At 50.3% G+C, this 12,848-nt stretch overlaps 1 protein-coding gene across 4 annotated transcripts in view; it reads right to left on the reverse strand.

Annotated features, from left to right (window-relative positions):
* ASAP2 (ArfGAP with SH3 domain, ankyrin repeat and PH domain 2) overlaps positions 1–12,848 on the reverse strand; it is a 156,203-nt gene that overhangs the window by 80,454 nt on the left and 62,901 nt on the right. For all 4 annotated transcript variants that reach the window (XM_040224953.1, XM_040224954.1, XM_040224956.1 and 1 more), the window contains exon 3: positions 9,623–9,768. In XM_040224953.1, coding sequence (XP_040080887.1) covers positions 9,623–9,768 — 146 coding nt within the window. The remainder of the gene's footprint in view (positions 1–9,622; positions 9,769–12,848) is intronic.

A 12,848-nucleotide genomic window follows, 5' to 3' on the forward strand; every position in this document is an offset into this window, starting at 1 on the left:
CCATCGACACATGGTTCCGGTGGACAGCAATGCTTTACATGAGCAACCTCAAGAAAACGGTAAGCAGCTCTGAGGTATGATGCATACACGCATCCAGAAAACCACTGCCCAAATCCAGATAGTGAATGCACCCGTCACCTCCAGGGCCTTTCTGCAATCCCTACCTCCCAGCTGCTCATTCCTCCATCTCCAGTCTCCAGGCAACAGCTGATCTGCTTCTGTCTTCACAGAGTAACCTGCATTTTCCAGGGCTTCACATACGTCAAATCCTACACCGTGCACTGCTTTCTGCCGGCTTCTTTCATCCTTGCTTTGAGAGCCATCAGTGTGGTTGCATCAGTGGCTCCCTCCCATTCCTGCGGAACAGTTTTCCATCACCTGGCTTATCCACACACCTGCTGACAGGTTTCTGAGTTCTTTCCAGTCTGGGAGCTGCTACAGATCTTACAAAGGGCTTCCTTCCCTGGTAGCTCAGATAGCAGAGAACCCGCCTGTGATGCAGGACATCTGGGTTCCATCCCTGGGTTGGAAGGCCAAACACCTGCTCCCCCGGGAGGTGCCCACCCTCCACGACGTGCCGTCTACATCGGGGTTCCCTATTTCCAGTCCACAGAGGAGTTCCTCAGAGACACACAGGAAAACCATCTAGGCCACTTTCATTATTGGTGATCTCTCCCCAGGGACTGGTGAAAACATTGCCGCAGGCCTACCACGCGTGCACATGCGTGCACACACCACGCAGTGTCTTGCTCGCTCTCTCACATGGGGCCCTCATGCATACACGCGCCCAGGCCTGGTTCTTGGCAGCAGAGTCACTCTGATGGTTTGTTTAATTAAAAAGGGAGACGGGGAGCCCACGCAGTCCCTGAGTGTTTAACGCAAACTGAAAGATCAAAACCAGGCAGCTGCCAAAAACACTGGCAACTTTCACACAAGAAAGGGGGGAGACAGCTGACCTGGTTTCTGCCTTTAGCGCTGTGTCTCTGGCAGTCACTCCGCTTTGATCTTTCAGGTTCTAAGTGCAGAGAAAACAGCAACCCTCTTTCACTGGGGAGCAGATGACGAAAGGACCCACCGCAGCCCACCTACAGCTGTGTGGTCAGCTCTGAGAGGTACGGGGGCTGGCAGAGAAAAGCCCAGGACTCATCAACCCACAGCGTCTTCTAAAACCCATGTGATGTTAAAGTTGCTGAGTTAAGCTATCACCAAAAACAAAAGCACCTTTTCCAATGCATCAACTCTGAGAACTTAAGGGTGGACATGCGGCCGAGTGTACACTCTGGCATCCTGGCCTCAGTCTCCCCAGGGGAAGATGGGAAGTGGTCCACTGGGCTGTCCTTAGCACAGCTGGTTCCGACACCAAGCTCAGTGTCACCAAGACTGATTAGAAATGCGAATGGAGGGTGAACTCTGGGAGACGGTGCCCAGCAGAGAGTGTTCTAGCAGCTGTTCAGGGGCTGTCACTGGGTGAAGCTCGAGAACCACGATTCAGTAGGTGTACGTGGGGCCTGTGTCTTTTAACTAGTTCCAGATGCTGCTGCTGCTGGTCCATGGACCATACTTTGAGAATTTCTGTTCTCAGGCGATGTTTCTCAGACTTGAATGGGCTGATTTGTGCCCCGGGAAAATGGAGTTCGGCAGGCCTAGCAGACAAGGGTCTGGGGGTGGGGGGTGGGGTCCTGCATGTCTAAGTAGCTCCAGGTGACTCCACTTGAGTGCAAGGCTAGGGCTCTCTGAGGGCAAGACAAGGATTCTGGGGATGGCAAATGAAACAAATGATGTCCAAGAGCTTTGTAAACCAGAATTTACAATGTACAAAAGTACTGATGTAGCTTGTCAAATTTTAGGTTTAAAGAGGGCTTCCCTGATGGCTCCAGGGGTAAAGACTGTGTGCAATGCAGGAGACAGGGGTTTGATCCCTGGGTCAGGAAGATCCCCTGGAGAAAGAAATGGCAACCTGCTCCAGTAATGTTTGGCCTGGAAAACCCCATGGTCGGAGGAGCATGGCAGTCTACAGTCCATGGGGTCACAAAGAGTCAGACACTTCACTTTTAAGGGAAGGGATGTGTTCATGAACTTGGCGAAGGGCCTCAACGTGGATGGACCCTGGGATAGCCCCCAGAACCCCCGCCCACCTCTACCGAGGACCCAAGCACCTGAGGCCGTGAGAGTCACCTCGACACCTTCCGAGGTCGCACCTCAAGCCTCCGCGACATTTGTACAGGGCTGGGTCAGCCCACAGAGCATCCTAATAAAAGTAGCCCTGATGGGAGCAGTGAGTGCTTCCTGCCTGGGGAACTGGGTGCCCGCAACAGGCAATCACTCACTCTTCTCAGCTGAGCTCTCCTCCTGGGCCTGCCTCTCCAGGGCTTTTCCCACCTTCTCTGACCTTGAGGAGTCAGTGTACCATAGGAGTTACAATGAAGTGGCCCTGCCTTTCTGGGAAAAAAAAAAAAAAGAATTGAAGTACAATGCGTATACACAGTAGTGTCTGTGCTACAACCAAACATGGGCTCTGACAGCAAGTAGCCTTACTGCTTTTGTTGTTTTGGTCCAACTAAGGACATGCTCTCATTTGGGTCAGAAATCTGTAAGTATAGGAAACAGCTTGCGCTGCTGAAGTCTTGTGGTGGTCTCGTTCAGTCATTCAGTTGTGTCCGACTCGACAATACCATGGACTGCAGAACGCCAGGCTTCCCTGTCCTTCCCCATCTCCTGGAGCTTGTTCAAACTCACGTCCATTGAGTCGGTGATGCCATCCAACCATCTCATCCTCTGTTGCCCTCTCCTTCTGTCTTCAACCTTTCCCATCAACCAGGGTCTTTTCCAACGAGTCGGCTCTTCGCATCAGGTGGCCAAAGCATTGAAGCTTCAGCTTCAGCATGTTTCCTTCCAATGAATATTCAGGGTTGATTTCCTTCAGGATTGGCTGGTTTGATCTCCTTGCTGTCCAAGGCACTCTCAAGAGTCTTCTTCAGTAAAAAGAATTTCCAAGCATATATCATCAGGCCAGACAAAAATCATTCACAGTAGAGGTTTAAGGTGTCCAACATCACTGTCAGTAGGTCCATCAGAACTCTGTTCCCCTAGGGAAGCCCCAGCCTTCAAGCCCTCCCACTCAAGGCTCACAGACTCCTACTCTGTGTACAACCTAAGCAGCTGGTCATGGCATTCTCCAGCTCACAGTGCTGGGGAAGCAGGCACTAAGAGAGGTGGAGACCAGCAATTAGCGGGGCAGTGTCAGGATATTAAAAAAAAAAAAAAAAAAAACAGACCTTGAAAATGGAAATCTGACAGTCTGACACCAGTCTAAGGGCAGTTACTCCTACGCAGCAGGTACCAGGCACTGGGAGGTTTCTCTAAAGCTCAGCGCAGCTCCTTAATTTATGCCCTAGACAACTGTACAACATTACTTTGCCAACAAAGGTCTGTCTAGTCAAAGCTATGGTTTTTCCAGTAGTCACGTATGGATGTGAGAGTTGGACTATAAAGAAAGCTGAGTGGTGAAGAACTGATGCTTTTGTACTGTGGTGTTGGAGAAGACTCTTGAGAGTCCCTTGGACTGCAAGGAGATCCAACAAGTCCACCCTAAAGAAGATCAGTCCTGAATATTCATTGGAAGGACTGATGTTGAAGCTGAAACTCCAATCCTTTGGCCACCTGATATGAAGAACTGACACATTGGAAAAGACCCTGATGCTGGGAGAGATTGAAGGTGGGAGGAGAAGGGAATGACAGAGGATGAGATGGTTTGATGGCATCACTGACTCAATGGACATGAGTTTGAGTAAACTCCAGGAGTTCGCGATGTGGACATGGAGTGCTGCAGTCCATGGGGTCACAAAGAGTCGGACATGACTGAGCGACTGAACTGAACTGAGACAACGGTAAACCTTCCTCCTCTAAAGATGAAATTACGATCAATGCCCCTGCTGAATAAATACTGTAGGACATTTAAAAACAAATGAAAAACAGACACAGAAAGCAAACTTACGGTTATCAGAGGAGACAGCGGGGACAGGGGCACATTTGGAGTTTGGAATTAACACACACACACTATAGATAAAACACAGGAACAACAGGCACCTGCTGTACAGGGAACTATAGTCAAAGTCATATAATAACCTACAAAGGAAAAGAATCTGAAAAAGAATATACCTGTATAACTGGCTCACTCTGCTACACACTGAAACTAACACAACATTGTAAATTAACTCTATTGCAATTTTTAAAAATGCTTTAAGAAGAGAAAGAATGTAAGACGTTTTCAGTAGACACAAAAACAGGAGGAAGTTTATGGGATCACTGAGGCTGAGAGCCTCTGCTTAAGTGAGCTCCACGTTGAGCAAAACGTGATGAGCTTTGTTATCATGGAGAATCAGCATCTGCTGCCTCAGGCCTCCCTGTCGGGCCCTGCCGCATCACAGGGACAAAGCCACACTCTCCTCAGCAACCTTACTAGCTCTTTGCTCTGTGGCTATCAATGTCTTCTAACTCCAATCGTGTGTTTAAAAAAATTTTTTTTAACTTCCGTACACGTTGGTCAGTGGGACTTTAGGTTCCTCTTTCTATGTGAGTGAAGTGAAATTCCTCAGCCCCTGGGCCACTGTCAGCTCTCACCCTGGAGCTCTGTCCTGGGCCATGCTCTCACCTGGGGCAGGTTTATGATCTGAGGGTAGATATTTCATGAGCCATTCTCTGAAAACAGAGCTGGACACGACATACCTGCAACTGAACTTTCAGGAACTCTGTCCTTTCACTCAGCCCTTCACTAAAAGGCCACTTATTTAAAAAATTATTTTTAATTGGAGGAACACGGCTTTACAACATCGTGCTGGCTTCTGCCACGTTGCGTGCGTGCTCAGGCAGCCATGTCCGACTCTCTGTGACCTTATGGACTGTAGCCTGCCAGGCTCCTCAGTCCATGAGAGGAAAGAGGACTGAGAGCTCCTCAGTCCAGCTTCTGGAAAGAGGACTGGAGTGAGTGAGCTGCCGTGCCCTCCTCCAGGGGATCTTCCCGACCCAGAGATCAAACCCAAGTCTCCTGCATTGCAGGCGGATTCTTTCCCACTGAGCCACCGGGGAAGCCCTGGCTTCTGCCAAACATCAGTATAAATCAGTCACTGGTATACCTATGGGCCCTCCCTCTTGAACTTCCCTCCCACCTCCCAGCCCAGCCCACCCCCTGGGTTGTCAGAGAGCACTGCTTGAGCCACCTGCGCCATACAGCAAATTTCCAGCGGCTCTCTAATTTTACACGTGGTAACGTATGTGTTTCAATACTACTCTCTCAATTCATCCCACCCTCTCCTTCCACCCCCCGGTGCTCACAACTCTGTTCTCTATGTCTGTGTCTCCACCTCTGCCCTGAAAACAGGCTCGTCAGTACCCTCTTTCTAGATTCCATATATATGCATTAATAAACAGTATTTGTCTTTCTCTTTCTGACTGACTTCACTCTGTAAAATAGTCTCTAGGTTCATCCGTCTGATTAGAACTGAGTCAAATGCATTCAGAAGGCCCCGTCGTAACACTGAAACAGCCCTGGAAGACCTTTCCAGGAACACAGGAGACTGGGCTGACTTTATCACCAGCCTGACTTCACACCTGTTACATTTCTGGGGGCAACCTTGCTTTTTGCGTTCTCCTGCATTACTGCAGAGAGAATTCATAGCCTCTCTGAAGGTGAGAATTTCACCATTAGTAACAAAATCATCACTCTATATTAAGTTAGTTTTTCTCTGGGAGATGTTCTAACTGCTTTATAAACATTCTTTCATCCTGAAGAGCAGGTAGGTGGTAATTATTATTCTTTCTGGACGAGGAGGTAAAACTGAGGCTCTTGGCCATGTGGAACTGAAATGGTTTTTGAATGCCTGAGAAAAGCATAAGCCAGGCTTTTAATACAAGAGATAGAACAGATCTGACCAAAATAGGAGTAAGAATGGTATACAAAATACCAAAAAAGGAGAATTCTCCTATAAGCAGCTCACTCTCAGTGATAGCTTCTTAGAAGCAGTCCCTTGGCGTCCTTAAGGCCACAGACCTGCAGCACCAACCTTGCCAGGGGCACCTGGCCTGGGAATGTGAATTTGCACACAAATAAGATATCTGTTTGGAAACAGGCGAGTAAAAAGTAAAAACCAAAATGACAGTTATGCACCTGGACTCAGAGCTACTGCTGTCCGAACTGTAGTAAATTGCTTTTGCTCAGTCACTCAGTCGTGTCTGACTCTTTTGCAACCCCATGGGCTATATAGCCGATCAGGGTCCTCTGTACATGGAATTCTCCAGGCAAGAATGCTGGAGGGGGTTGCCATTCCCTTCTCCAGGGGATCTTCCTGACCCAGGGATCGAACCCATGTCTCCTGCATTGCAGACAGATTCTTTACCATCTGAGCCACCAGGGAAGCCCTGTAGTAAGTTACCTGACCACAGTAACACAGACATGACACCTGTGTGCTGGGTTTCTAATTTACCAACAGCCCTTCCCACTGATCCCCGTTGTCCTGATGCTGGCCAGGTGAGGCGGGGTGGTTTTCTCACCCATTTTAGGATGAGGCAGCGGCGGTGTCTGGTGCCTTGTGGCTGCAGTAGTAAAACCCAGGGGCCTGTCTTTATGCCACATTATTCCCGGCATTGCCTTCCCTTTTGTTCTGTCCCTTTTTCCTCCCAAGGAGGTGACAAGGGGCCTAAATTCCTTTAAATACCAAGGGGAAAGGGCATGGGATTGGGGTTTTAAGACCCAGATGTGACTCCCAACTGTCCCTGGCAGGGGTTCTGATGTGCCCGGGATGGCAGAACCATGGGGTAGTGGCCCCACATGACAGTGTACCCGTCACAATGTCCAGGCCCTGCTCTGCTTTTAGTTTTGCAGAAGATCAAGAAACAGAGGGGCTGCTTTTGTCTAACTGTGCAGCTGCTCATGTTAAAGCTGAGGACAAGCTACTTCACGTAGGAGTCCACCATCTGGATCGATGCAGGTGGGCTCGTCTACACCTGGAGGCGCACGTCCAAAGGCTGGCAAGAACTACGAGCTGCCGGGAGGGAGATGAGCTCTTTAAACCAGCAGGGCTCCAGTTACCTAACCTACAAAGTGGGGACAATACTGACTCACCTTATGGGATTGCTACAAGGATAAAATAAGCTAAGATGTGCAAAAGCAACTGGCTGTGCTCCTAACAAAACTAGGCATGGCGTCATCATCTCCATCTCACAGCTGAGAAAACCTGAGTGGAGATGAGCTGAAAGAAGACCCAGGGCTGGCTGCTTGCAGTGGGGGACAGACCCTGGCCCCTGGCCTTCCTTTCCTGCCTCCATGCCGCCCGCTCAGTCACGGCGCTGACTTTTCCCCTTCTCCGTCCTCGTGGGACCCCTTTCACTGCTTTTTTTCTGGTTGGATCCTGGTCCCTGACTCACACATCTTCCTCTTTTTTGGCTTCCCTCTTCACGATGCTCAAGCACAACCTCTAGGAGTTTCAGAGAAATGAAGCTTGGGAGCTTTGCATGTCTGAAACATCTCTTAAGTCTACGTTCATGCTCAGGTGCTGGGCCTCATTAAGGTTAGACTATGGTCCCCAGGATTTTAGCAGCAACGTTCCAGACCTTTCAAAGTTTCCAGGGTTACTGTTGAGACAGCCAGTGCCATCGTGATGCTTAATCCTGTGTGTGCTTTCTGAAGGCATTTAAGGTCTTTCACCATTTCACAGGGAATGCCTTGGGGTGGGCAGGTCCTTTCCCTCACTGCCCTGGGCCCTTCCATCTAGTTTCAGGAACGGTCTTTCACTTGGTTGTGCTCCTCTCTCTCCTATTCTCTGTCTGTAAAACGCCTGTCAGTTGGACAATGGACCTTGAGGATTAATCCTCGACCCATCCTTTAACTGGTCCCCCACCTTTTGGTCCTGGTTGGTCCTTTTGATCTATTTTTAAGAGACCTGTCTTACTCTATCCCTTCTCGTAGGATTTCCAATGTCACATTTTCCTACGTTAACCGTCTCCCCCTCTTTAACAACAAGCTGTATCCCACTCTCCCTTCCGATTTCTCGAGAAATTAAATGTAGCTTCTTTAACGTTATCTTCTGTTCTTTGCACTGTCGGTTCCCCCCTCAGATCTTCCTTCTGTTTATTTTGGTCTGTTTGATTCTGGGGGCAGTTCATTCATATTTAAGAGGGAGGCATGTGGCAGCTGGCTGGCAGCTCAGTGAGACAGAAAGGGGCTTACCTCCCGAGGGGCTGGGGGATTACGGGCTTGGGGGATTAGTCCGCAGGCTGGTTTTACACTAGAAGACCCCCCGCATGTCAGCGTCTAAAGAGAACTTCCCTGGGACTGTGCAGTTTCTCCAGTTGAGAGGGTGGGGGAAGGGAAGAAAAGATCCCCTGTGACTCAGCGGTGAGGCCCTAACAAGCCAAGTGCCCGTGTCCGGGGAGGGAGCGGGGCTGGAAGGGGGGCGCGGAGTACGTATGGTCTGCGTGCCATCAGCCTGTCACATGACAAATGGGAGGCAAACTTGACAAGAGCCCCAAGAGACTCCAGATTAACCCAAGTAAAGAACTTCAGCACAGCAACAGCTTTTCACTCTTACCATTTCCAGCGGAAACAGTTCACGAGTGAAGACACGGAGAGAGACCAGGAGAGCCGTTAACGGTCTGGTCCTCTTCCCCTCCTGGCTATTAACCCCCACGCTGTGGTCCCTTGTTTCTGCCCTTCCAAGCCCAGATGTCCAAACTGGCCACCATCACCACTGCAAGGAGGAGGAGCTCGTTTCTCACTTGTTATGAGCTTGCTGACAGGACGAATGAAAAAGACGCTGTTGTTTGTGACCTACACAGAAAGCATTATTGAGTTCTTGACCTGGTCTGGTTGTCCATGACCTCTGGGAGAAGCCAAGGAGAGAAAAACAGGAAAGAGATGCCAGGACCATCCCCGAGTACATTCCCCTCGTGGAAGAAACTGTCCAAAGGGTCACACACCCCCTCCCTCTCAGGCTGCCCACTTCTTCAGAATTCAGCTCCCATAACGGGGATGACACAGGGCTGCCAAGCACAAGAAAGAACCCATTCACCCCGTTTTACCCAGCACCTACCACAGGCAGGAACTACTCAGTCCGTACTTCCATTTGCTTTAAAAAGTGAGCTTTTTTCTTAGGTTCTGCATTTGGGAGCATGAATGGCCTTTAAATATTCACGGTAATTTCTGGGCTTTGATTAAAGGTTACCTTCCTGTGTAAGACGAGTTTGAAACATATCTATTAAATACTGGAAGTTTAAATACCTACTCTAATCACCAGAAACAGGCTTACTCTATCCAGTTAAGACACTTCTGAAAATTTAACTCAGAGCCCCTTAAGAAGATGAACGCATTTATCCACTTTGAGCCTCAGCTGTGCACCTGTAAAATGCCGAGTTAAATTTTAAAAAAGTCTCACCAGAGTAAAAATTACAATTCTAAAATTATTCCAAAGTGACCTAATGTACATAGAAAGTATAATTCTTTTAGGTACTGTGGCAGGTAGGAAAGGTATTCCTCGTTCATCAGACAAACCTCAATTACCGTCTATGGAGCCCCCTTCCGGGCGGGAGCTTCCTGCACCACCTGTTCACCACACACGCTCACGACACTCACCAGGTTTTTGAACAGCGCCGTCAGCTCCTTTGTAAACACTGAGAACTTGAGGAACGCGCTCCCCAGGTCCGGGTCATCTCTGCACACGCAGTTGCCCCCAAACTTCTCCAGTGCCTGTGTGTACTGCTCCTCGTTTTCCACATGCGCTGTAACAGGAACGGGAGAGGCACGGTCAGGGCATCGACACTCCTGGCCCACCCTCCGCCAGGTCCTGACGTGTGAGCGAAACTGGACATGTTAAAAGCCTGAAAATCTGAGAAAAGTCAAGTTGCACCAGGGACAGAAATAACTGCTGTCCCAACAACCACCCGTCGGACCAGCGTGTGTGCGTGCTCAGTTGCGTCTGACTCTGCGACCCTATGGACTGCATGTAACTCACCAGGCTCCTCTGTCCATGGTATTTCCCAGGCAAGAATACTCAAGCGGGTTGCATTTCCTCCTTGAGGTTATCTTCCTGACCCAGGGATCAAACTCGTGTCTCCTACATTGGCAGGAGGATTCTTTACCACTTGAGCCACCAGGGAAGCCCCCAATCGCGCCAGCAACAGACCCCAAAGAACAAGCAGGATGACCAGGAGGGAGGCGCCTCACACAACTCCCACGGTATCCAGATGATGCGATGATATCCCAAGGGGACCTCCCCCCATGGCCCCACAATCTCTAACTGATGCGATGAAATCCCAAGGCGATGCCCCCTCCACCCCTCATGGCCCACATGATTGCAGGACTCGTAGCCCATAGCCCTAGTCCTCTCCTGGAACCTAGCCTCTGTTAGGACACTCAGCCAGCCACACACCCTGGCTTCTCCTGCCACACAGACGAGCCACAGTCCTTGGAGCACAGGCCGGGGCACCCCTCTTCATGACATGCCCTCTGCCCGGGGGCCCTGCCCTCCTCTCCAGGCCTTCCATGCCCCTGCCCATGTCCTCAACACCGACCTGGCCTTGCACTCAGCATGGTAAGCATGCAACCACCTGGTAAGCGTGGTTCCCAACAAACCATGTGCTTACAGGGGAGGGACTAAGTCTTATTCATCTTTGTGCTTGAGATGTAAGACCACATATATGTTGTTTGAATGAAAAAAGCAAACCGTGGTCACCCATCTGAAGGTGTTTTACCACCATTAGGCTCCAAGGCAGTAGTAGCTTAGTGCTTGAAAAGCCTGGGTTCTGAGTCTCCAACTCTGTGGGTCCCAGGCCCCATGGGACATCAAAATCATACACGGATCCTTGTCAAATTGCAGAAGCCAGAGTCCCGTCTCAGGGTTAGAAGCAGGGTGGGAAGGGGACATGGAATTCTGGTTAGCCAATGTGGCTGGACGTGAGCTCTCACTTCAGGGCCAGCATTTTTAAATGACCCCACCAGTCTAACAAAACAGCCTCCTGGCATGGACACTTGAGTTCTGTTCCTCCACGGCTCCAGTGAGAAACGTGACACAACTCTACAGGTATATCAGGGCGGGTGGGCGGGCATGTCAGCCTGCACGTGAACCACACGAGGCAAGGCCAGCCACGTCTCCAGACTGCTGCCTCACAAGGAGGATGGCCCAGGGCTGCCAGGTGACCACAGAAAGCCCCGTACTACAGCTCCTTCACCAAAGAATGGATCCTGAAAAACTGCCTGTGGCCCCCCCAAAGTCCTCCTCAGGGAAACGGGACCACCATCAGCAGTGCTGGGAGCCAGAGGGGACATGTGCTCATGGAAGGTAGCCCTGGGCCCGAGCTGGACCCCAGGATCCAGTGATGGTGCACCCATCCACATGCCGGCGGGCACCATGCCCTCGGCCTTCATCGGGGGCATGCGGGTGCCTTATGGAATTCCCCTGAGTATCTAACAAAGACAAGAGAACACTAATTCTACCACTTTGGACCTTTTCCTTCTTTCTATTATGACTATCTTCTATGCTAGAAAAGAGCCTGAGAGTTCTGGATGCATTATATGTATCTGTGGGCTTCCCTGGTGACTCAGACGGTAAAGCGTCTGCCTGCAATGCAGGAGACCCAGGTTCGATCCCTGGGTCAGGAAGATCCCCTGGAGAAGGAAATGGCAACCCACTCCAGTATTCTTGACTGGAGAATCCCATGGATGGAGGAGCCTGGTGGGCTACAGTCCACAGGGTCGCAAAGAGTTGGACACGACTGAGCGAGTTTCACTTTCTTTTCTAAGACTATACTCAGCAACACACACACACACACACACACACACACACCGTGCGAACACACACACACACACCCCCTACCCTGTGCTGAACAGGCAGTAAAGCTGGAAGAGCCCTTAGCAGGTCCAGACCTTGGAGTCTGTGCCTCCCAGTAAACACAGATGACCTGGGAGCACATGCATTTACTCTCATGGGCTACAGTAAGGGCCATGTGAAGGACAAAGACATGCTGTGAGACACTCACAAGAAGGAAGAATCAAAGAAAAGGGGAGGATCCAGCTCACCCACACCCAGCACACGCCCAGCAGCCGTGACAATGGTTAGGAGTAGCACAGATGTCATATACATTGAGCACAAACAACATCCGCAGCTCTTCCAGACCTCACAACAACTTACAGGTGACATGCATGACTTCTCACAACGCTGCAAGGGAACGGGGACTTAAGGAGGTCAAGGAAGCTGTCCACGGAAGCAGGGCAGAAAGTGGCTGAACTGGGGTGCAAACCCGAGTCTGCCTGACCCCAAAGCCCATTTGAGGTCTCCCTGCTGTGCGGGCCATTCTAAAAATAGCTTACCTTCCCAAAGCCAAAGGCAAGCAAGTCTTAGATTTCGTTAAATTCCATTTCAGAGGCAGATCAGTTACTCCTCCTTTACCCTATAATTCTAAAACGCATGGCCAACAGTGAGGGGCAGGTCCTTTCAAACCACACACCGTTTTGTAACTGTTTCAAAACTGGCGGTCAAGACATGGTGTCTACAAGGGTGTGGCAGCCACCAGCAGATGTCTGGGGCTGATGTCACCATCGCCACCCACCCGCCCCTGCTCCCATTGAGAGAGACAGGAACTCGGAGGATACAGTCACCTCGGGAGCCACGTGCTGCCTTCACAACACACCTGGACCCTCACAGCTGCTCTGGGTGAGCGGGGAGAGGGGGTGTCATTTTTCAGTCAAGGCAGTTAAGTGGCCCACAAGCCTTTCGTTCAGTTAAACCTAATGATACTACATGGTACCAGCTGGAGCATCCCTTGTTATCTGCTGAGTGAAGTAGCGTTCAGAGGGCCTATAT

The sequence above is a fragment of the Oryx dammah genome, unplaced genomic scaffold (assembly GCF_014754425.2).
Source record: "Oryx dammah isolate SB20612 unplaced genomic scaffold, SCBI_Odam_1.1 HiC_scaffold_25, whole genome shotgun sequence".
Taxonomy (NCBI): domain Eukaryota; kingdom Metazoa; phylum Chordata; class Mammalia; order Artiodactyla; family Bovidae; genus Oryx; species Oryx dammah.